General features: G+C 40.0%; 1 protein-coding gene across 2 annotated transcripts in view; it reads right to left on the bottom strand.

Annotated features, from left to right (window-relative positions):
• Nucleotides 1-216: 216 nt before the first annotated feature.
• RTF1 (RTF1 homolog, Paf1/RNA polymerase II complex component) overlaps nucleotides 217-25,838 on the bottom strand; it is a 63,661-nt gene continuing 38,039 nt past the window's right edge. For both annotated transcript variants that reach the window (XM_079128764.1, XM_079128765.1), the window contains 14 exons: nucleotides 18,695-18,809; nucleotides 17,980-18,091; nucleotides 12,736-12,871; nucleotides 11,586-11,763; nucleotides 8,640-8,722; nucleotides 7,457-7,544; nucleotides 7,254-7,361; nucleotides 6,602-6,679; nucleotides 5,578-5,699; nucleotides 5,332-5,389; nucleotides 4,837-4,914; nucleotides 3,734-3,829; nucleotides 2,557-2,668; nucleotides 217-2,308 (listed from right to left, as the gene is read on the bottom strand). In XM_079128764.1, the coding sequence (XP_078984890.1) occupies nucleotides 2,202-2,308; nucleotides 2,557-2,668; nucleotides 3,734-3,829; nucleotides 4,837-4,914; nucleotides 5,332-5,389; nucleotides 5,578-5,699; nucleotides 6,602-6,679; nucleotides 7,254-7,361; nucleotides 7,457-7,544; nucleotides 8,640-8,722; nucleotides 11,586-11,763; nucleotides 12,736-12,871; nucleotides 17,980-18,091; nucleotides 18,695-18,809 (1,471 nt within the window). In that variant the 3' untranslated portion in view covers nucleotides 217-2,201. The remainder of the gene's footprint in view (nucleotides 2,309-2,556; nucleotides 2,669-3,733; nucleotides 3,830-4,836; nucleotides 4,915-5,331; nucleotides 5,390-5,577; nucleotides 5,700-6,601; nucleotides 6,680-7,253; nucleotides 7,362-7,456; nucleotides 7,545-8,639; nucleotides 8,723-11,585; nucleotides 11,764-12,735; nucleotides 12,872-17,979; nucleotides 18,092-18,694; nucleotides 18,810-25,838) is intronic.

Raw genomic sequence — 25,838 nt, 5'->3', positions numbered from 1 at the left:
CTTAGGCCGGGCCAAGACTGTGACTCAGAGGCCCTGACTCAGCTGGCCAACTCCTCAATCTTGATCCAAATGCCAGGCAGGCTACTCAGGTGGTAAGTTAACTTTCAGTCTTCTTTGGTTTGGTTGGCTTTTCTCCCTGCTCTGTGCTCTGGCATCTCAGAATGAAGGTTTTAACAGCTGCAGGTGGGGAGGTAGTGGCAAAGTGCTACAGTGTGATGCAGTTTTAATAAAAATTTTATTACACAGCCATAATGTAATCGACACTTCTCCAAATCCAAATGATACTAAATACAGATCTACATGGTGGATCAGAATGACTCCAGCAAATTATATGGATTCTATGATTTTATGTCTTTTAAAACCAGAAAGAAAAAGTCCAAGTTTGACATGATAGGAGAGGTCCCAGCAGCTCCAGGACTCTGCTAGAGTCCAGGCAATGTTTAACAGTCTGTGATTCCACATTTACACAACAGTCTATAAAGAGTTTTGGTCAATGGACTATTCAAGTATATATGATTTTAATGAGTCCATCACCACTCCTTTGCCCAATTGAACTGTCACAGCTACCACATAGCTGTGTTACAGTCATTTACCAATTTTACACAGTCACAATACTTTGAAACCACCCACTGCCGATTTTTTAAAAAATATGTAAACTAAGTTAAAGCAACACTGAGGCTCTACCAAACCCAGAAGAGTTACCAAGTTCATTCTTGTTTCAATACAACTCTGATTTCCCATTATTCCCTTCATTATACAAAAGTTGAGTGAAGAAGTACAGAATAGAGTTTCTAGATTCCTCTCCCTCTTGTGGAAATCAGCAGCTCTCAGCTGTTTCTTTAGCTTAGTTCTTGGTATATATAGTCAGCTGTACTTTGTTCTGAAAAGATTTGTTAAATGCCACTTTTATTTACACTTGGAGCTTTACACCTGAGAATGATTATCAAGCAGTCAGCTTATCTCTTTTCAAACATTTCATAACGACATACACACCTCTTTGCTGGCTTCACCCTAGCTGCACAACAATATATATGCTTACCATATATATATGTATACACACACACAACTGCACATGCTGGTAAAAACATTTGCAATCTAAATCTTATTGTTTGCTCTCCACATTCAGGTTGAATAATTTCTTTTAAAAAACAAAATGTTATTCTTGCCAAAACATCAAAACAGAATCACTAGGAAGACACAGGTACACTGGGTGGGAACAAGACACACTCAATGTTCAGCTAAGAAGCTACGGCCTGTACCCGTGGGATGAGCAAGACACTTCTGCCGCCCTCCTGGTACCTGCCACGGGCTTCCCTCACACCTGCCAGGACACAGCCTGTAATGCAGGGAGCTAAACTGGGGAGTTTTCTTGAAGGTGGGGAGGTGATGGAGGAAGAGAGGGTAGGGGAAGTTACACAGCTACAGCAGTCAGGTCTGTTTAATAAGAAGAATCACATTTAATGAGTTTCTTTCTTGCAGTTTCAGATGCTCAAGTACAGCTGAAAAAAATCTGAAACAGCTATAGACCAATGACAGACTGATACAAAGAGTACTGCATTTTTAAAAAATGATAAAAAAACCCACACGTACACACATACACACACACACACTCTCTCTCTCTCTCAAATTAGACCCCCCTCCCTCCCCAACAAATGTACACTTTTTGGAAACTAAATTGTTTTTGAAAATCCCTCTTCCGTAGAGATGGGAAGAAGAGAAAGATGAGAGAGAAAGGAGGACTGCAGGTGCCCAATCCCTGCTCCCTCCACAAGGGTCAGGTGCCAAATGTTCAATGGTTGGGTCCAAGGCAGTCTTGGAGAGGAGACTGCCCAGTGCTGCTGCTATTGCCACCAGGGGCTCCAGCAGGAATCCCAGCTCCATGGTAATACTGAATGTGTGCAGAGTGGCCAATGAACTGTGCTGGTTAAAAAAAAAAAAAAAAAGGCGAACACAAATCTAAAGACATGGAAAAAGCCCAACTGAGCCCAGATCCACACTGGATGGGGCCCAGGGGTTTGGTGGGAAATGGTGCAGACAAGGAAGGTCTATACAGCAAATGGTTTATATTACAGATGACTGGCAGTTTAGAGTCTCTTCCCAGTTCTACTGCTGCTCCAGCCCAAAGAGGGCAAATCAAAGGAAAAGAGGAAAGGTGGGACACTGATGGGCATGCAGGGTCAGAAGCAGCAGGCTGGGTGCTCTCAAATAAGTCCCCGTCGTTTTTTATAGTCCTCCAAGTTCAGAGATCTCCTTGGAGCCCCATCCTTGGCTGGAGGAGCCTTGGAGGTGATGGCCAAAGCCTTTGACTCTGTGAGAAAGAAGAACAAATTGGCATGTGAAGTACCTACAAAGTTCTTGTAGTCTTGTGCTCCATTCCTTCAGATAGCCTTAATGACTGCTAGTCTGCCCCCTCTCAAATATACCTACAGCCAGTCTGACCCTGGCCTCTACAGATACCACCCCCAATTCTTCATTAGAGTCAGGTCTCCTCACTGGCCAAGATAACTGTGGATCCATGTAGTCCTCAGCTATATCTACTTCCCCATCCTCACATACCTGAGCTGGGAACTTGTAAATCAATCTTCACATCAAAATCATGCACTTTGAACAAGTCTTCTGAGAGGTCACTGGCTGACTTAGAATTCAAATCTTTATCCTTTCCCTGACCCTGGAATAAGGGGAAGAAAACTAATTATAAAGAGCATAAGTGTAAGACGATTTCAAGAAGCAACAGCCACTAATGGTCAAAGCTCTTATTCAAGTTCATTAGATTTTCCTACTGAAGTCCTTTTGATTCTTAAAGAAGGAAGACAGGAGAGACCACAGACAAGAGCTTTTTCTGAAGCCTTTTTAGGCTTCAAAGCAAAAAGGAAGGCTCATGTCTGTGATATGTACGTAGGTAGGGTAAGCTTAAGACAATAGGCGGGGCTGGGGAGATAGCTCAATCGGTAGAGTGCTTGCCTTGTAAGCACAAGGCCCTGGGTTCGATCCCTAGCACCAAAAAAAAAAAAAAAACAAAAAACAACAACAACAGAAAACAAAGTCTCTGTCTATGGCTGGGGATATGGCTCAGTTGGTAGAGTGCTTGCCTTGCAAGCACGAGGCCCTGGGTTCAATCCCCAGCACCTCAGGGAAAAAAAAAAAAAAAAAAAAAAGGCAATAGGCCACCTTCTCACCCCAGACTACAGGAATTCCTAAGACAGTTTGGGCTCCACAGGAAAAGACTCAACTTGATAGAAAACTGTTTGTAGGGGTGGGGAGATAGCTCAGCTGGTAGAGTGCTTGCCTCGCAAGCACAAGGCCCTGAGTTCGATCCTCAGTACCGCAAAAAAAAAGAAAACTGTTTGTAAATGGGCAGTTTCTCTCAGTTTCCCATTTCTGCTTTCACTTATATAACCATCTGATCCCTACAACTTGTCAACTACTCCTCCTAATTATTCTGTAAAGTAGGAAGGGTATATAATAATATTCCCTAAATGTGCTGAAGAGGTCTAGAAATCAGTGGCCCAAATCAGTGGCCTTAACCCTAGTTAAGTAATGGTGCTGAGTTTAGAGTTTAGGTTGTCTGATCAAAATTGTTTCGTTACTTATTAAAGCTATGATGGAGAAAGGACTGTAAGTGGGACTCCATGTTCTTCCATGTGGGAAAATCAAGCCCAAACCAGGTAAAGTGCTCACTCAGGGTTCCAGCCAGCAGCCTAGCTCTGCAGCCACAGGGTAGTACTGCACTTGCCTTGCTCATTTCCTTCGGTGTATCTGGTAACACTCCAGAACCATACTTTGCATTTAGCTGGGCCAAAATGGCAGCCTGAACAGCCGGGTCTCTGGACTGAGAAAGAAAATAAGTTATTTTAGAGATTGTTCAACATTTAGAGTCCTATTGCTAGATTCTTTCTACCTACTATCACTAACATCACAAGTACCACAGCAGACTCATCAGTAGCTCAGTGGAGTTTTCCTCAAGGCAGCAAAAGAAGGGCAATAAACTTAAAACTAAGTCTATGGTTTGGGGATATAGTGCAGTGGTAGAGTACTTGCCCAGCATTTGAAGGCGCTGGTTTCAGTCCCCAGTACTGAAAAAGCAAACAAAAACTAATCCCTGTCTACTGAGGCCATGCTAAGTAACACATTACTAATATGAAAACCTGAAATCCAAAGTGCTCAAATATCCAAAACTTTGTACACCAACATGGTGCTATGAGTGGAAAATTCCACACTTAAATTCATGTGACAGTTGTAGTCAAAACACAGGCACATTGGGACTGGAGTTGTGGCTCAGTGGTAGAGTGCTTGCCTGGCATGTGTGAGGTGCTGGGTTCAATACTCAGCAGCACATATAAATAAATAAAATAAAAGTTCCACTGACAACTAAAAAAAAAACCATAGGCACACTAAAAATATGATATGAAATTACCTTCAGGTGATGTATAGGACATCTAAAATATAAATGAATTTCACGTGCAGACTTGGGTCACATCCCCAGGTTATACAAATATCCAATCCCTCCACCCCCCAATCCAAAATCTGAAACACTTCTGGTCCCAAGCATTTTGAATAACTTATTTTAGGGACTGCACTCCATTGCAAACCCACCCTGGTAGGTTAGTTACTAGCAATTAGTTACTTGATTTTTACAAATCCATGCCAGGTTTTCACTACCTGTATGACCTATAGCAAGATAAAAAAGGAAGTTTCTCGACACAAGAACTTGAGGCAGGCAAGCAAATCCCAGCTAGGAAAACATTATTTTTAACTTCTTTATTAATTTCCTAATGGAATTCATTTTATGTCCTAGAATCTAGGTCCTGACTAAAAATGTCCTCCTTAGGCACTCACATTAGAAACGATGGTAGGTTTGCACTGCCGCCTGGTAAAGGGATCCATCTGTTGGTTTTTCATGTTATGACTTTCAGCCTAAAACAGAGAACATGTATTAGAGAACCATAAATTCTTTCCCCATCCTCTCATTCACCATAAGCTTGCATATAAATAATCTGTTTGCAAGGAATTGGGGGAGTGGGGGAGAACCTGGAAGTTATTATACTTTTCCTTTCAAGAACACCAGAAGAGGTATCAGGGCAACAACCAAAAATCAGAATCTGGTAAGAAAGAACACCTGTGGAGTAGTCTAAGGGAAGGAAGGAAGACTGCTTTTGTTCATTATAAATTAATAAATTACATGGGTGAATGTACACATAGAGAGAATGAATGTATGCTAAGTATATGTGTTATTTCAATAATTTAAAATATAGACTTGAATAACATGTAGGAAAAATTCGTACCATTTCATTTAATTTTTTCCAATGATCCAGATAAAGTTGTCTTACTCACCACAAGAGCCTTCTCAGATTCCACAATGTTCCACTCCCTGTTCCGCTGGTTGATGTAACTATGGGATGAATAAGAGATGAGTCAGTGGGCTATAAGAGGGAAGGAGTCACTGAGTCCTGACCCCAGAGATCTGGAGAGTAAGTCAGCGCTACACAGTGTGTACAAGGTCACAGGCTTGCCTGATAATTCTGGTCAAGGTCTATAGGCCATGGATAGGGGCCCAACCAAAAGTCTCAGTTAACACACCTGATAGCAGATATATTCTTGGTCCGCTGGCGGTCCAGGGCCTCAGCTCGCTCCTCCAACTCATTCAGCTGGTCTTGGATTTGTTTTGCCTTGTCCTGATCTCCCAGGTCCTCAGCCATGGCCTGCACACAGAGAGACATGTAAGCTCTATGGTTGTGATTGCTAGAAGGGGACTCTTGATATAGAGCCAAAGGAAAGGTATCTCATGTGATGGACAAATGACAAGAAATGTGAAAGAATAGTGAAGAAATACTTTATAAACACAATGTGTAATTTTTCTTAAATTACCTTGCCAGACAGCTACCTGGTTATGGGCCCCTGGTGGCAGCAATATGCAACACTAACCCTGTAACCCAGGCCTATGTGGCTAAACTATCAAGGTTCACCCCATCTTGATGTGAACAATGGAAAACCACCTACCACAATGGGGCTCAATAATGTCATTTGTCTGTTTACACCCAGTGATGAATACTACCTCAGATCTTTTTTTTGTTTTATTTTTGCTTCTGGGGAATGAACTCAGAGGTGCTTCACCAGTGAGCTACCTCCCCACCTTTTTTTAAAATTTTGAGACAGGGTCTCAAAAGGCTGACCTCGAGGGGGCTGGGGAGATAGCTCAGTCGGTAGAGTGCTTGCCTTGCAAGCACAAGGCCCTGGGTTCAATCCCCAGCACCCAAAAAAATAAAAAGGCTGACCTTGAACTTATGATCCTCCAGTCTCAGCCTCCTTAGTCACTGGGATTATAGGTCTGCAACACCACACCTAGCTTCAGGGGTTATCTATTTTACTACACATGAAACTAAAGTGACTAGAAAGTAACAAGAATGGAACAAGATCAATGTCAATTTATAGAAAGGAAAATAGCCAAGGAATTTCACCCAGATGTCAAGAATGCATTGTGTTGCTTATATTTGAGCCCAGAATTTTGTCCCAATTCCGCTACCATTAACTTGACAGAAGATGGACTAGTCTGATTTCCGTATCTCCTTGTAGGATGGGCAAAGAGGCTCAAACACGTCCTTACCTTTTCCTTTAGCAGCTGAGTCTTCTTCATAGCATAGTTGGGTGGAGCTTTTCTGAACCTTTCTTTCTCTTTTACAATCTGTACCAGAGAGGAGATACCAGCAGTGAGGTATTCCTAAACTATTTTTGTAGACAGGCTAAATGAGCCCATTTTGGAGGCAAGCAGCTAGTTAAAAGGGGGCTGCTCTTCCTATAGCAGTGTCATGCCCCAGAGAGAGTGAGTTCATTCCAAGGGATACTATGCTGCTTCCAGGGTCACGGAGATTCTTCTGGGACAGTCTGAAGGAACATGCACCAATGAACAGCAGCAGCCCAAGGGCCTGGTATTGTAAGGCTAGCCACTGTCCAAGAGAACAGAAATCAAAGAATTTTACCAAAATGTTTTGGAGAAAGAAAGTTTCCAGAAGGACCAAACCTAGCAGAATATACAACCCTGAATCCTGAATATACATGAGTCTATGTAGTCTCATCTGAAGATGAGAATGTACAGAGAAAAGCTTGATGAACTATGTATAATAAGGTAGCAATATTAGTATTCCCTCATCTTCACGCATAGCTACAAATATCAAGATATAGGGAGAAAATAAAATTATGATCTCTAAACCCAGATGAACTTGATAAACCTCTAGGCTCTGGGGTATCAGGTTTCTTACCTCTTCAATGTCCTGATCATTGAATTTATAATTAAGAGCTTCTTTAATAGATAATTCCTTTTTATTGATTTCATCTAGAGTGGGCAGCTGCATGCCAGCAGAGAACATCTGGATCAAAATATGAGAAAGATTATTAGTAAGGGATTTGGGAAAGAGACTTTCAGTGTTTGCAAACAACTGCTAGGGAGTCTCTAGACACTTACCGCTTCTTTCCACTTCATGAATTCACTTTCAGTAAATTCTTGGTTTGAGACAAACTCTAAGCGGAACACTCGTTGGTCATTGCCATGCCTACATAAGAGAGAGACAACATTTCCAAGAATGTGTGCGCTGACTCTAGGATCAGCAAAGCAATCCTAACAACCCTATATATGATCTATCTCTACAGGTCTTAATCCTGGCTACTTTTTGAAATCATCTAGAATTTGATTCTGTTTGTTATGGTCACTTCCTAGTCCAAATGGCTCTTTTTAAACAAATTAGGGGAGATGATGGAGTGAGGATGTGGGAAGAAAATGGAGAGATCCTGGTGATCAAAATAGGCCCGGGGCAGCCATCTCCATCATGGGCTATTTGCTCTGTAATCCTGGCAAACTACTTCTATTCCTTTAGAATTCTTATGATCTGCAGGGTACAGTGGTGCACACCTGTAATCCCAACGACTTGGGAGGCTTAGGCAGGAGCATCACAAGTTCAAAGCCAGCCTCAGCAACTTAGTAAGACTCTAAGCAACTCAGCAAGACCCTGTCTCTAATAAAATACAAAAAAAGGGCCGGCAATGTGGGTTGGTGGTTAAGCACCCCTGGGTTCGTCCCTAGTACGCCCCCTACAAAAAGAAATTCTTAGGTTCCAAGGGGCAGGGATTTGTGTATGTCTCTCATGTCTATCTTGCTCTCTCCTTTAAACTGATGATCAGAATTGTACCTAGCACAAATGTTGAGTAAATGACATATTCATTTTTCTGAAGAGGAAACGAAGTCATGAAAGATGACCTGACTTGTTAAAGATGAATTTAGTTAAGTGAGAGAGCCAGAACCAGAAGCAAGCCTCCTGACTGTGCTCACCAGAAAATGCCTGCTGGGCATTTTCTCTTATTACTCAACATCATCCTTCTGCAAGTGCTCTACCACTAAATTATATCCCCAACCCTTTTTATTTTATGCTGTCACAGGTCTTACTAAATTGCTCAGGCTGGCCCCTTGGGAGAAAAGAGTATCTGGACACTTTTACTATAGGCAAAGAAAGAATACGAGTTCCTTTAGGGTACCTTATGGAGACCACATAGTGTTCATAGTAACGGGAAACATCACACTGGAGACAATGACAATTCAATAGGCAATGCCTACTTCAAGAGGGAACCAAAGCTGCCACAGCAGTGCCTCTTACCGTAGTTGTAGCCCTTTGTTTGTTCTGGTACCACCCAGCTGGTAAACTTTAGCAGTTTCCACAACACCTGTGATCTCAGCAACCTAAGTGAACAGACAGAGACACCAGTCAAAAAGCAGACTCTTCAAAGTTCTCTACCCAATTCTTCCTTTGGCTCAATTTACCTGAACACAGACAAGCAACCCTGTGCTGAGAGAAGCCCACAACTGTCAGGTATTCTGTGTACCTATCTCAGGTTTAGATCAAATGGTAATGCACAGGGAGCCTTGGGCCGAGGGTAAACAAGCTCCATGAGCAAAGGCAATTGGCCTGTGGGGCCCATAGCTTTCCTAAACTAAATCTGCTTTTACGAAGGGATGTACTTGAGACTTCAGAAGTTAAAAAAAAAATAGTAATAAATTTATTCCCTTTGGAGAGGTCTGTTGCCTAGGCTGGTCTTGAACTTCAGGGCTCGAAAGATTCTGCCTTAGCCTGCCAGATAGCTGGGACTACAGGTATGACATTATATAGTTCTAGAGGAATTTGGTTGTTTTGTTTTGTTTTGTTTCAGTGCTAGGGATTGAGCCCAAGACCTATACTCCAGCCCCATCTACAGGTCAACTGTTTGGATACTAGGTATTAAAACCAGGCCTTGGGGGCTGGGGTTGTAGCTTAGTGGTAGAACGCTTATCGAGCATGTGTGAGGCAGTGGGTTCGATTCTCAGCACCACATAAAAATAAAGGTTCATAAACAATCTTTTTCTTTTTTTTTTTTTGGTGGTGGTGCTGGGGATTGAACCCAGGGCCTTGTGCATGTGAGGTAAGCACTCTACCAGCTGTGCTAAATCCCCAGCCCAACAATTTTTAAAATATTAAAAAAAACAGGACTTGGGAGCTGTGGTTGTAGCTCAGTGGCAGAGCACTTATCTAACATGTGTGAGGCACTGGGTTCAATCTTCAGCACATAAAAATAAAATGAAGGTACTGTGTCCATCTACAACTAAAACAAAAAAACAAAAACAAAAAACAAAAAAACAGGCCTTGGACATGCTAGATAAGTGCTCTACCATTAACCTATATTCCAAGCCCTTTTTATTTTTTGAGATTAGGGTGTCACTAAGTTGTCCAGACTGGCCTTGAACTTGTGATCCTCCTGCCTTACTCTCCCAAGTAGCAGGGACTACAGGTATACACCACTATGTCTGGCTTAGAGATAATTTCTTTCTTTTCTTTTTTTGTACTGAGGTTGAACCCAGGGGCAATTTACCACTGACTCTATCCCCTATTGTTTTAATTTTTTTTTTTTTTTTTTTGTACTGGGGATTGACCCCAGGGACACTCAACCACTGAGCCACATCCCCAGTCCTTTTTAATATTTTATTTAGAGACAGGGTCTCACTGAGTTGCTTAGCACCTTGCTAAATTGCCAAGGATGGTTCTGAACTCACAATTCTCCTGCCTTGGCCTCCCAAGCTGCTGGGATTACAAGCGTGTGCCACTGTGCCTGGCACCTTTTTAATTTTTATATTTAGGAAGGGTCTCTTTGAGTTGCTGAGGCTAGCTTCAAACTTGTCATCCTCCTGCCTCAGTCTCCCAAGGCACTGGGATTACTGGCATGCATCACCAGGCCCATCTTAGAGATCAATCTTTATCAACCAAATGTGAAGACCATGGAGGTCAGTTTCTCTTGTCCAGCTTTCTGGAACACAGCATGGCTGCTGGCTCTCATACAAGGAGATAAACACATTAAAACAAAACAATCTAGGGCCAGGGCTGTGGCTCAGCAGTGAAGTGCTTGCCTCATATGTGTGAGGTGCTAGGTTCAATTCTTGGCACCTTATAAAATAAATAAATAAAATAAAGGTACTGTGTCCATCTACAACTAAAAATAGAAACAAAACAAAAACCAAGACAATCTAGGACAAAACAAAAACGATAGAAAAATCAAACAGCTATGTTGTTCTACCATTTGGATGATAGAAGCTATGTTGGAACACACACACAGCTTGTATAAGGTTGGGATTATTTTTTATTCTCTTTAACTTCCATGGTCCTAGAAGTTACTTCCTTTGTAACATAGAATTGTTTTCACTGATTTATTATTCAAATAAATAAATCTTTTAGATGATGTAATTGCCAACAACTACTTCATGGATGTTTCCTTTCTTCTTCTTTTTGTATTGAAGGGGCATACAGAAAATTATTCTAAACCCCAAACCACCAATTTCTTGGTCGTCAATTACTCTTCCTGACAGCAGGCTGCAAATCACATCTCTGGTCACTATAGATTTTCACTGTTCTATGGGCATCTCATGGAATCTACTTTCTAGTCTGCTGCAGCTTGGATCTTAGATATCCCCCAAAGGTCCATGTGTTAAAGGCTTAGTGCCCAGCTTGGCACTATTGGTAGGTGGTGGGAATTTTAAGAGGTGAGACCTAATGAAAGATTTTAGGTCTCTGGGGCATGCTTTCAAAGGGCATTGTGGGACCTTGGTCTTTGACTTTGTCTTTCACATCCTGGCCTTGAGATGAGTGGCTTTTCTTTCCTTATGTGTACCTGCTGTGTTTCTCCCTCAGCAGAGACCCCCCCCCCCCCAAAGCAATGGGTCTATCTATTCATGGACTGATACCCATAAAACTGTGAGCCAAAGTAAACATTTTCTTTTTATAAGTTTGAACATCTCAGGTATTTGTTACTGTAAGGAAAGCTGACTAAATACACAGTCAAATGTTGGCAAACAGATTTCTTTAGTAGGTCCTACCTCCAGGAGGAAATCATGTTTAAAATATGGAAACCTGGGATGGTGGTGTGCACGTGAGATCACAGCTACTCAGGAGGAAGAGGTGGAAGGACTGCAAGTTTGAGGTCAGTGACATGGAGAGATGCCCTTCTCAAACAAACAAAAAAGAATGAACAAATAAATAAATAAATACCAAGGACAATTGTTCAAGGAAAGAAATACCAACCCGGTAAACCGGTTTGCTGTTGTGGTTTCCAATGCCAATCCGTACAAAACATCCTGTGACAGTTTTAGCAAAGAAGGGCATGTGACACCAACGTTCTAGCTTATGCCGTGATAATCGAACTCGATTCAATTCTTCAGGTAGGGAGACTGGCTGTGATTTTGGAGGGATCTCTTCCTTCCTGTGGGAAACAAAGTGGCAGTGGGAAAAATATTCAGCATAAAAACAGAACAAGATACATAAGTAACATCAAATTCTCAAAACTTAATCAAAGTACAAAGATTAACCTAGTAGGAGAAATATATAAAACATCAGAAAATAGTTCATCTGTCCCTAACCAGTAGTGTAAACTTTTTGTGTGTGTGGGGGGAGGGGTACCAGGGATTGAACTCAGGGACACTTGATCACTCAGTCACATCCCCAGTCCTACTTTTGTATTTTACTTGGACACAGGGACTCACTGAATTGCTTAGTGCCTTGCTATACTGAGGCTGGCTTTGAACTCAAGATCCTCCTGTTTCAGCCTCCTGAGCTGCTGGGACTACAGGCATGTACCACTGTGCCCGGCCTGTGAACTATCTTGAATGAGGTAACACTCCAGAAAAAAAAAAAAAAAAAAACTAATGAGCCAGGCACAATGGCACATACTTGTAATCCCTGGAAACTTGGGAGGTTGAGGCAGGAGGATTCAAGTTCAAAGCAAGTTCAAAGCCAGCCTCAGCAACTTAGTGAGGCCCTGTCTCAAACTAAAAAATAAAAAGGTCTGGAGGCTGGGGATGTGTGGCTCAGTGGTCAAGTGCCCCTCAGTTCAATCCCCAGTACCAAAATAAAGGCAGGGGGCCAGGGGTGGGGGGATGTAGCTCAGTGGTTAAGCACCCCTGGGTTCAATCCCTGGTACTAAAAAGAAAGAAAGAAAACTAATCAAAGATCTAGGTCAATCTGAGGGTGATATGAAGTCAGTTCCCACCTGCCAGGCCCAGGTGGAATGATTAGGAGTGTAGGCCAGGAGCCAGAGGCAGAAGAAATAATGGGCTGATGTGCTGGGGAATCTCAGTTCATCAGTTCAGGGTACTGAACCAAACCAAAGTCATAGCCCAAACAAGATCTGGAACACACCCATCCTGCCTACTAAACCAAAATGTGCATAGCTTACTCCTCTTCTTCATCAGATGATGATGTTCGTGATGAGCGATCTGACTTTTCACTGGACTTGTCATCCTCTTCTTCCTCCTCGTCATCAGAGTAGACCTCACTGGTTTTTAATGGCTGTTTTTTGGCAAGGAGTTCAGCTAGAAAGAAAGAAGAAACATTTACCCAGATACTCGGAAGAAAATCAATTATCTTTCATCTTTGAGAAGGAACTGGAACATGGAAGAGAACTTAGACAACTCTATGCTCTCTGGACTAGACTGTGATAACCTGAGCTGTAGTGAGTTACATCAGAGTAAAATCATCCAGGCACCAAATATTAGGAACCCATAAACCAAATAAAGTCTGGAAGGTTGTTAGTAAGTGGGTAGAAAAGGTCAAGAACACTACCGACAGTTTTATTGTACAAGAACAAGATAATTGAAGATGGGCAAGAAAAAGGGAGAAAAACTCACAATAATCTCAGAGTTTTTGATAAAACCTTATTTTGAATATGTAGTAATATTTCTAATAGCAGAACAAAAACATCCCAAATGTCAACAAATAGGAGAGTGGCTGAATCACCCCTAGTATACCCACCCAATGGACTATACTATTCAGCTATAAAAACATGAATGAGACATAACACCACATTCTGTCAGAAAGTATTTGTTTTTGTTTTTTGGTGACTGAACCCAGGGCCACTATACTCCTGAGCTATATCCCCAACGCTTTTTATTTATTTTAAAACAGAATGTTGCTAAGGTGCTAAGGCTGGTCTCAAACTTGCCATCCCCCTGCCTCAGCTTCCAGAGTCTCTGGGATTATAGGCATGTGCCACTGTAGTTGGCCAGAGTATTTATAAGGCACCAAAGAGTAAATATTTCAGGTTTGTAGTTTGCTGTGTCACTGTCTTAACTATTCAACTCCACTGCTATAGCATAAAAGCAGCCTTGGGCAATATGTAAATAAATGGGGATGCTGCTGAATCCCAATGAATTCTTTTTCCCTCTCCATATTGTACATGCTAGGCTATTTAGAGAGTTACCACTGAGCTACATCGTTAGTCTTGCCTTGTAAACTTTAAGTAAGTCAACATTATTATATGTATTATATATGAGTTATATTTCAGTAAGTTTATTTCGAAAAGAAAAGAAAAAAAAAAAGGAAAAACTCTGACATTCTTGAATTAGAAACAGTATCACAGCTGAGCATGATGGCACACACCTATAATTCCAGTTACTTGGGAGATAGGAAGATTACAAGTTTAAGGTCAACCTTGGCAACTTAGTAAGACCCTATCTCAAAGGAAAAAAAAAAGAATTAGAGATACAGTGCCATGGTAGAGCGCTCCTGTGATCCCAGCAACTCGGGAGCCTAAGGCAAGAGGATTACAAGTTTGAGGACTGCCTGGGCAACACAGTAAGGGCCTATCTCAAAATTTAAAAAAGTTTTGGGGCTAGAGTTGTAGCTCAGTGGTAGAGCGCTTGCCTAGCATGTGTGAGGAACTGGGTTCGATCCTCAGCAACACATAAAGATAAATGGGGGCTGGGGTTGTGGCTCAGTGATACAGTTCTTATCCACCATGTGTGAGGCACTGGTTTGATTCTCAGTATCATGTAAAAAAATAAAGATTTCATGTCCAACTACAACTAAAAATATTTAAAATAAATAAATAAAGGGACTGTGTCTATCTCCAACTAAAAGAAGACTTTTTAAAAATTTTTAAAAAGTTTAAAAAAGTGCTGGAAGAACAAAATAAAACTGGGTGCAGTGGCACATGCCTATAATCCCAGCAAATTAGGAGACTGAGGCAGGAGGATTGCAAGTTCAAAGCCAGCCTTAACAATTTAGTGAGGACCTAAGCAACTCAGCGAGACCCTGGCTGAAAATAAAATATGAAAAAGGGCTAGGGATGTGGCTCAGCGGTTAAAGAACCTTTGGGTTCAATTCTCAGTACCAAAAATAAATAAATGAACCAACTAACTAACTAACTAACTAAATAAATAAATAAACAAAAAGTAAGGGGAATAGTTCACTGGTAGAATGCTCCAGGGTTCAATCTCCAATACTACATATCACACAAATATACACACATAACAGGCACATAAGCACATGCAAAAGGTATCATCAGTATAAGGTTCATGTTTTTATTTTTTTTTAAAGACAGAATCTTGCTATGTTGCCCAGGCTGTTTGTGTGTGAGTATGTGTGAGTGTGTATGAGTGTGTGTGTGTGTGTGTGTGTGTGTGACTGGGGAATGAACCCATGGTTGCCCCAGGCTGGTTATATGTATATATATATGTGTGTGTGTATATTAATAGGGAATGAACCTGGGGACGCTTTACCACTGAGCTACATTTCCAACCGTTTTTATTTTTTTATTTGGAGACAGGTATTGCTAAATTGCTGAACTCCTGGGCTCAAGCAATTTTCCTGCTTAGCTTTCCCAGTAGATGGAAACTGGCACAAGTCACTGTACCCAGCTTCATGCTAAACTTTATCCTTAAAAAAAAAGGGGGGGGGGGGCTGGGGAGATAGATCAGTCGGTAGAGTGCTTGCCTTGCAAGTACGAGGTCCTGGGTTCGATCCCCAGCACTCAAAATAAATAAATAAATAAAAAATCCTAGCTCTGCACACTTGAAAAGTCTTAAAAATAGGTAGCTACCTTGGTAGTGTAAGTGTTCCTTGTGGTCTCTAAATATAAGTTCTCATGAAAAAGGGCTCCCTAAAGAAAAGTCTGATTCCAAATCCACAAAGTAAGAAAGTTAAAAGATGAAGGGTAGTAGAGTACTTGACTAGCCTGCATAAGGCTGTGGGTACAATTCAGTACCACCACCAAAAATAAAACAAAACCAAACCAGGATTACTCAGATCTTGTGTTACAGGGTCTTGTTACAACTAGTTGACAAATTGAGTATCAATAATTGCTACAATGCATTAAAATACATAAAACAGTTTAAAATCCATGAGTTCACAGGGATATTCAAAATAAATATACCTCATTGGTCACTTTTAGTAGTTGCTAAGGAACTATTTCATATTTTTGAAAACTGGTAAATAAAGAAAAGTATATCAAGCATTTATTCTGCCTTTCCTATTAAAAATGTACAGGGGTGCAACTAAATAGTTAATGAGAAGTTTTTTTTTTGTTTTTTTTTTTTATAGAAGGAGACCAGATAATAAATAAAAATGACAGATTAGAGTATCATTATTTTTTTCCTTTTTAGGTACTGGGGATTGAAGGCAGGGTTGCTTTACACTGAGCTACATCTCTGGTTCTTCTTAAAAATTCTAGTTATTTTATTTTATTTTTTAAAGGTTAAGGCAAAATTTTATTTTCATAATGAATTAATCTCCATGAAAGGTATTTTTTTTTTGCACTGGTAAATACACTTTAAATGTCTCCAGAACTTTGTCCCATCTCCCAAACAAGATTATCAGTCTTTGAAGGCAGGTAACACTATCCTTTCTTTACATTCCTTTTAGCATACACCTCACAGAGGCAGCACATACCTCTGAGCATTTACTGACAAGACTGAAAAATAGCTAGAAAAACTAATTTCCACGTTAGATCCACAGCCTCAGAGCCACTGACAAGCATATTTACAGGTACAATCTGAAGTTCAAACAGATTCATCCCAGGAAAGAACCCCATCTCTAGTCAGTGAGCCTAAAAAAACGGACCCAGACATCTGAGACAAGAGTTTCACTAAACTGTCCAGACTGGCCTCAAATTTACAATCCTCCTGCCTCAGTCTCTCAAATCACTGGGATTACAGGCATGTGCCACTGTACCAGGTAGAATATCATTTTGCAACTCCTAGTGAATTAAACGATCTAAGTTATGATCATCAATGGCTGTGACAGAACACATTACTATTTCCTATTCTTCACACTATCCTGTACACATGCTTTCTGTCATGTAATTTGGTAATTTCTGTTCCTCCGAACTTGAGAGTGATACTGTGTCAACTTCAAGTCTCAACCTTAACAGGTACTTTGTATTTCTGCTTTCCCCTTTTATACTTCTATTGTCACAATGATTAAAAATGTGCCCTTGGGTCAAGAAGGAAGAGAGACAGGTAGAGCAGACCTGACCACCACCTGCATCTTGGAGATGATCTCAGCTGAACTCATACTGATGCATGTATAGGAATAGGGGAGTAGTTTGTTACTTTATTGTGGTAAATCCTGCCTGAAAGAGCTGGTAACATCACAAAACGAGAGACAATCAGATATTAAAAATCCCCCTTCTTTCCCAAACTAAAATTATTAGCAAAATACAAAACAAACCCAAATCTGACCAATTCTCTAGCTTTCACAGGAAATTCAAGGGATTACAGGAACAGACCCAATACTACCAATGGGATGTAGTCAGCATTTTTGAGAAACAGACAAATGACATGGTTTCTTCAGCAAATAAGCTACAAGGGGGATAAACAGACAAGGAAAAAACCCATAGCTTATGTAACTTAAGGGATATATTAATAAGTCATAAAATGTGGATTTTAAGTTCCTGATTCAAACAATAAAATTATTATTTTTTAAGTTATAAAACAAATATAGAAACTTTAATATTAACTAAATATTTGATCACATTTAGGGATTCATTGTTAAGATTTTTTGAGTGTGACAATGGTATAGAAGTTAGGTTTAAAACAAGAGTCCTAGCCTGGTGCAGTGGTGCACCAGCAACTTCGAAGGGTAAGGCAGGAGGATCACAAGTTCAAAGACAGCTTCAGCAACTTAGGGAGGCCCTGAAGCAACCTGGAAATACCCTGTTTCAAAATAAAAAATAAAAAAATTCTGGGGAAGTGGCTCTGGGTTCAATCCCTGGTACCAAATCGATCAATCCAACAAACAAGAATCCTTATCTATAAGAGATATTTATTGGCAGAAATACGATGATACTGGGATTTAATAAAAAATAATCTGGGGCTGGAGTTGTGGCTCAGTGGTAGAGTGCTTGCCTGGCATAGGTGAGGCCCTGGGTCTGATCCTCAGCATCACATATAAATAAATAGATAAATAGACAACTAAAAAATATTTTAAAAAAATCAGAGAGGAGTATAGATTCAACAAGATTGGCAATGAGATGACTATGGAGATTAGATAATAGAATCATAAAAGTTCATTATACTATTCTCAGCATGTTTAGAATTTTTCATTATAATGAACTAAAAGGGGGGGGGGGGATAAAATGGCTACCAGTGAGTAAAATCAAATAATTGAAGACACAAAGTAATCATTACTTTCTCCCACTTACCTGTTCTGTTCTTGCGTTTTTCTCGCTCTGCTTTAAGCTCCTCCATGGCTTGAGATTTCTTATCTAATTTCTCATCCCGTTTGGAACGTCGTTCCTTATTGTGGGACGTTACCTAGGAAGGAAAGGATAAGTAGGCCTTTTTTTGAAAAAATTAATAGTTGATAAGATTCTCTATACCTACAATTAATATTCAGTCTCCCATGTGAATTTCTGTTGGCTACAGAAACTTAAAACTTGTATAAGAGGAGAGTATCCTCTTGTGGACAAAGAAAACAGAACAGCAAAATCAGTTTATCTGCCTAATAAACGGCAAACTAAAGAATTATCCAAATAAACTCTTTCTGTAAGAACACATAGATTATGATCTAATATTTGTTGATAATTCATGATGAATGCAGAGATGACTTATTTTCCTAGACTTATTTTTCTAGACTTTTACCAAGTCTAGAATCACATACACCTGAGTAAACATCATAATCAATCTTACCAACTTTTCCTCAAGTTATGCTCACTCTAGTGGGCTCCTATTGAAATGCAGATTTGAGTGGCGATGTCCTAAGAAGTTAACCAGTTTGGCTAATGGTAAAATGATACATCCAGAGATAAATGAACTAACTAACCTTTCACTAACTATCCTTGGGTGATTAATATAAACCTAACTCTACCTGAAAGAGAAAAGGTAATCTCTTTTTATAAGGACCACTGAATCTCCTACCTGAGATTCTTGAATCTGTGTCAGCTTCTTCTTTTCCTGTTCCTCTTCTTGCTTTTTCTTTTTTTCTTTCTTTTCTTTCTTTTTGGCTGTTTTTAGTTTTTTCTTAATTTCAAACCTGGTTAAAAATATTGTTTGGTTTAAAAAAAAAAAACAATGAAAAATACATAAAGATTGATTTCTGTTAGGCGAAAGGAAGTAAGGATAGGAAAGGAGTTAATAAACACTTTGGCCTCCTGCAAGAAACTCCAATATACTTTGTAAACATATCAAAAATACTGAATATAAGTACAACAAAAATACTTGAAGGCAGTAAATTGGAATAGATTTTTTTAAAAACAAGAAAAAATACACAGGATACTGTTGTACTCTTCTTTAGACTTATGGTAATACCAGTTCTTTAGTTTTCATGTAACAGAAGAAAATAATTTATTCTTGGGTCAAGTGAGAAAGCAAAATTACAATGTCACAATTATTGCTGTTATTTGTGTTATAGAGGGTTGAACCCAGGATCCTGCACATTCCAGGCAAGTGTTCTATCACTGAGCTACGTTCTCAGCCATCTTTATTTTATTTTGGAATAGGGTCTTCCTAAGTTGCCCAGGCTGACCTCAAACTTGTGAACCTCTTGCCTCAGCCTCTGGAGTAAGTTGAGATTAAGGTATACATCACTACATTTGGCATGATGTCACAATTTTAGCGTTCAGGACAAGGATTTTTTTTTTCTCTTTCTGAGGTATTGGGGATTCAACCCAAGGCCTTGTGAATGCTAGGAAAGTGCTCTACCACTGATCTAAACCACTACCACAAGAAGTATATTAAACTGGGGGTGGCAGCACATGCCTGTAATCCCATTGACTCAGAGGCTGAGGTGAGAGGATCAAAAGTTCAAAGGCAGTTCAGCAATTTAGTGAGGCCCTAATAACTTAGGGAGACCCTGTCTCAAAATAAAAAATTAAAAATGGGTTGGAGATGGAGCTCAGTGGTAGAACACTTTCCTAGCATGCTTGAGTCCCTGGGTTTGATCCTTAGCAACACACACACACACACAACCACTATCAAATTGTACACTTTAGTGGGTTACTTTAAATAAAGTATTTTAAAGTGTTTAAGAGCTTATATTTACATGGTGTTCTTAAGTATATCATCTCATTCAAGGCTTTCAACACCACCTGAGGAAAAGCTGAGCCAGGAGGAAGGTAAGTCATTTAATTCAAGATCACTGACCAATGGGGTCTGGATTGAACCTAGACCGTCTTCTGACTAACATGTCAACTTTTTCTTTTGTTTTGTTTGTTTTTTGGGGTTACAGAATATTGAACCAAAAGCAATGCAAACGGTAAGCAAGCACTCACACTATCACCAAGCTAAGGTTCTGACCCTAAAATGTCAGTGTTCTTTCTGTGATTAGGCCATATTGTATGCTGCCCGTTCCCCTGAGGAATCCAACACCTGAGAGTAACTTCACTACTGGTATTGCTGATTAGAGAACAGGACATTAATGGTGCTTATATAAGACTGTTATATCTGGGCAGAGTAGTACATGCCTGTAAACCCAGCAACTCAGGAGGCTGAGGCAGGAGGATTCCAAGTTTGAGGTCAGCCCCTGCAACTCCGGAAGACCCTGTCTCAAAACACAAAATAAAAAGGACCGGAGGGGGGGATCCAAGATGGCGGACTAGAGGGAGGCTGTATTCCTTGTCACTGCGTAACTCCGATTTCAAGCAGAGCAGAGGATATCTGTTTCTTGGTAAGGCAGTTTTTGCTGCTTATCAATCCCCCTGCTATTTACCTCATTTGTCTGCTGTGACCACCTGCAGTCTGTCAGTATATGGAGGCATTTTTTGAGTGCAGATTGCTCACTGTCAGGCGCCTATGATCCGCCATTTGCCTGCCTCTCGCCTGTCCATCGCCTGCCTTACACCTATCTATCACCCAATGCATGAGGTTCACCTCCTGATCGTCCGACAACAGTCAGCAAACTGATCACCGACCGCCAGTGGAGCACCAACTGCCTGCTGTTGCCTGGAAGTTCACTGTTACAGTACCTGCAGGTTTGATTACACGTGGCTGTCGCCATTTTGAGACAACAGCCAGGCCCTGTAGGACACCTGGCCGGACTGACTGAGCTCTGTCTCCAGGATCCCTCAGCCCGACTGATCACTCCCTGCATCTGGAGCCCTCACATCGACTGACCGCTCCCTGCCGCCAGGACCCCCAGACCAACTGATTGCAACCGGCCTCCAGGATGCCACAACCACACCAAACACACCCGACCTCCAGGACCCCTGCCTGACCAACCGCATCCCACCTCCAGGACCTCCTGCTGACCACGGCCACACGCTGAGCTGCAGCTCCCTATTTGCCAACACATTTTGAAGCCAGAGCAGCCATCTTGGATAATCCTGGAAGCAGTAGCTCTGATCTTTAGGTGGGACAAAACCCATCCTGACTTGCCTGCTGGAGGCTTGAAGCTCATTGTCAGGTACCTCTCATGCACCAGGCTACTGGACTCTGGGAGGTTTCATTACTATATGACTGTTATACTGTAGATTTTCATTTTTCTCCTTATTGAAAAAATTTAAGTTTTTATTTCTTTACTTTTCTTGCTCTCTTCTCCTTTAGTTTATCTGTTCCCTGAGTCTCTTTCTCCCTTTTTTGCATGCTAACATCCAATTTCTTTTGATTACACTCTCACCCTTTCTATTATCTAGAACTTCTGTATATTCTTTTCTTATCCCATTAACAGCCACATTCTACATCCCTCTGCCTCCTCTTTGTCCTCCATTTGAAATCGCAGACCTTATTGCAAATTTGTTTGTTTTACTGAAGATAATATTTGAACTCATTCTGTTTATTATGACAATTTTGTTATTGTCCTCATAGGGGCTATTTGGTCTAGGATTGCATAGTGTCTGAATTGGGCACTGCTAATATTGGTCTCCCCTTAAAGAAAGGGTTTTGGAAATGTATAGGGCCACTATAAGCCTATAGGGGGAAATCTGTAATACCCCAAATCTGCACTACTAGAGGGGAAGATACATGAACAACATGAAAAACCAAGGGAAGAAAATGATCCAAATAAATCTAGATTCTATATTAATAGAATCCAATGACAGTATGTTAGAAGAAATGTCAGAAAAGGACTTCAGATTGTACATGAATAAGATGATTTGTGAAGCAAAGGATGAGATAAGACAGCAAATGCAGGCAATGAATGATAATACCAATAAGCTGAAAGAGCACCTGCAGGAAGCAAAGGATCATTTCAACAAAGAGATAGAGATTCTCAAAAAAAAAAAAAAAAAAAAAAAAAAAACCCAAACAGAAATCCTTGAAATGAAGGAAACAATAAACCAAATAAAAAACTTAATGAAAACATCACAAAAAGACTAGACCACTTGGAAGACAGAACCTCAGACAATGAAGACAAAATATTGAATCTTGAAAATAAAGTGGCCCAAACAGAGAATATGGTAAGAAATCATGAACAGAATCTTAAAAATCAATTATTTGGGTTGAGGGAGGCACAGAGATATAAACCAAAGGAATGAACAAAATATTCAATGAAATAATATCAGAACATTTCCCAAACCTGAAGAATGAAAGGGAAAATCAAATACAAGAGGCTTACAGAACACCAAATGCACAAAATCACAACAGATCCCCACCAAGGCACATTATAATGAAAATGCCTAACATTCAAAATAAAGATAGGATTTTGAAGGCCGCGAGAGAAAAAGCATCAGATTACATAGAGGGGGAGACCAATACAGATAGCAGCCGACTTCTCAACCCAGACTCTAAAAGCTAGAAGGGCCTAGAACAACGTATTTCAAGCTCTGAAAGAACATGGTTACCAACCAAGAATCCTACACCTAGCAAAACTAACCTTCAGATTTGAAGATGAAATAAAATCCTTCCATGATAAACAAAAGTTAAAAGAATTTACAAATAGAAAGCCTGCACTACAGAACGTTCTCAACAAAATATTTCATGAGGAGGAAATGAAAAACAACAATGGAGGTCAGCAAAGGGAGGAATTACCTTAGAAAAAAACCACTCAAAGGAGAAACCAAGCCAACTTAAAAACCAAAAATAAGACAAATGACTGGGAATACAAATCGTATCTCAATAATAACCCTGAACGTTAATGGCCTAAACTCATCAATCAAAAGACATAGACTGGCAGAATGGATTAAAAAGAAAGACCCAACAATATGCTGCCTGCAAGAGACTCATCTCATAGAAAAAGACATCCACAGACTCAAGGTGAAAGGATGGGAAAAAACCTACCACGCACATGGACTCAGTAAAAAAGCGGGGGTTTCCATCCTTATATCAGATAAAGTGGACTTCGAGCCAAAGTTAGTCAGAAGGGATAAAGAAGGACATTTCATACTGCTTAAGGGAACCATAAATCAGGAAGACATAACGACAGTAAATATTTATGCCCCAAACAATGGTGCATCCCTGTACGTCAAACAAATCCTTCTCAATTTCAGGAAACACATAGAACACAACACAATAATTCTGGGTGACTTTTAACGCATCACTGTCACCACTAGATAGATCTTCCAAACAAAAACCAACCAAAGAAACCACAGAACTCAGTAACACAATCAATAACCTAGCCTTAATAGACATATATAGAATATTCCATCCATCAACGAGCGGATTCACTTTTGTCTCAGCAGCACATGGAACCTTCTCAAAAATAGACCATATGTTATGCCACAAAACAGCCCTTAGGAAATGCAAAAAAATAGAGATACTGCCTTGTGTTCTATCACATCATAATGGACTGAGAATAGAAATCAATGACAAAAGAAAAAACAGAAATTACTCCAACACCTGGAGACTAAATAATATGCTATTGAAGGAAACATGGATAACAAAAAACATCAGGGAGGAGATAAAAAAATTCTTAGAGGTCAATGAGAACAACAATACAACTTATCAAAATCTCTGGGACACTATGAAAGCAGTACTAAGAGGAAAATTTATTGCATGGAGCGCATTCCAGAAAAGAATGAGAAGTCAACAACTAAATGACCTAACATTACAGCTCAAAGCCCTAGAAAAAGAAGAATGGAATAACAGCAAAAGTAGTAGAAGACAGGAAATAATTAAAATCAGAGTTGAAATCAATGAAATTGAAACAAAAGAAACAACTCAAAAAATTGACAAAACAAAAAGTGGGTTCTTTGAGAAAGTAAACAAAATAGACAAACCCTTAGCCACACTAACAAAGAGAAGGAGAGAGAAGACTCAAACTCCTAAAATTTGTGATGAAAAAGGAAATATCACGACAGACACCACTGAGATACAGAACATAATGAGAAGCTACTTTGAAAATCTGTATTCCAACAAAATAGAAACTACCGAAGACAATGACAAATTTCTAGAGACATGTGCTCCTCCCAAACTGAACCAGGAGGACATACACAATTTAAACAGATCAATATCAAGCAATGAAATAGAAGAAGCCATTAAAAATCTACCATCCAAGAAAAGCCCAGGACCAGACGGATTCTCAGCCGAGTTCTACAAGACCTTCAAAGAAGAAGTCATTCCAATACTTCTCAAAGTATTCCAGGAAATAGAAAAGGAGGGTACCCTTCTGAACTCATTCTATGAAGCTAATATCACCCTCATACCCAAACCAGGAAAAGACACATCAAGGAAAGAAAATTTTAGACCAATATCCTTGATGAATATAGATGCAAAGATCCTTAACAAAATATTGGCAAACCGTATCCAAAAACATATTAAGAAAATTGTGTAACAATCAAGTGGGGTTCATCCCTGGAATGCAAGGATGGTTTAACATCCATAAATCAATAAACGTAATCCATCATGTCAATAGACTTAAGGATGAGAATCATATGGTTATTTCAACCGATGCAGAAAAAGCGTTCGACAAAATACAACACCCTTCATGCTCAAAACACTGGAAAAAATAGGGGTAGTAGGAACATACCTGAACATTGTAAAGGCTATTTATGCTAAGCCCATGGCCAACATCATTCTTAATGGAGAAAAAATGAAACCATAACCTTTAAAAACGGGAACAAGACAGGGATGTCCTCCTTCACCACTTCTATTCAACATTGTCCTCGAAACTCTAGCCAGAGCAATTAGGCAGACCAAAGAAATTAAAGGGATACGAATAGGAAAAGAGGAACTTAAGCTGTCACTATTTGCGGATGACATGATTCTATATTTAGAGGATCCAAAAACCTCCTCCAGAAAACTTCTAGACTTCATCAATGAATTCAGCAAAATAGCAGGCTATAAAATCAACACGCATAAATCTAAAGCATTTTTATACGCAAGTGATAAAACAGCTGAAAGGGAAATGAGGAAAACAGCTCCATTTGCAATAGCCTCAAAGAAAATAAAATACTTGGGAATCAATCTAACCAAAGAGGTAAAAGATCTCTACAATGAAAACTACAAAACATTGAAGAAAGAAATTGAGGAAGACCTTAGAAGATGGAAAGATCTCCCATGTTCTTGGATAAGCAGAATTAATATTGTCAAAATGGCCATACTACCAAAAGTGCTATACAGATTCAATGCAATTCCAATTAATATCCCAATGATGTACCCTACAGAAATAGAGCAAGCAATCATGAAATTCATCTGGAAGAATAAGAAACCCAGAATAGCTAAAGCAATCCTCAGTAGAAAGAGCAAAGCAGGGGATACTGCAATACCAGATCTTCAACTCTACTACAAAGCAACAGTAACAAAAACGGCATGGTATCGGCACCAAAATAGGTAGATCAATGGTACAGAATAGAGGACACAGACACAAACCCAAATAAATACAATTTTCTCATACTAGACAAAGGTGCCAAAAATATGCAATGGAGAAAAGATAGCCTCTTCAACAAATGGTGCTGGGAAAACTGGAAATCCATATGCAACAGAATGAAACTAAACCCCTATCTCTCATCCTGCACAAAACTCAACTCACAATGGATCAAGGACCTTGAAATCACACCAGAGACCAGAGACCTTCTTATAGATGAAAAAGTAGGTCCAAATCTTCAACTTGTTGGCTTAGGATCAGACTTCCTTAACAGGACTCCCATAGCACAAGAAATAAAAGCAAGAATCAATAACTGGGATAGATTCA

This window comes from Sciurus vulgaris, assembly GCF_902686455.1.
Source record: "Sciurus vulgaris genome assembly, chromosome: 2".
NCBI lineage: Eukaryota > Metazoa > Chordata > Mammalia > Rodentia > Sciuridae > Sciurus > Sciurus vulgaris.
The sequence above is the reverse complement of the archived record's forward strand: the minus strand, read 5'-3'. Positions and strand labels throughout refer to the sequence as shown.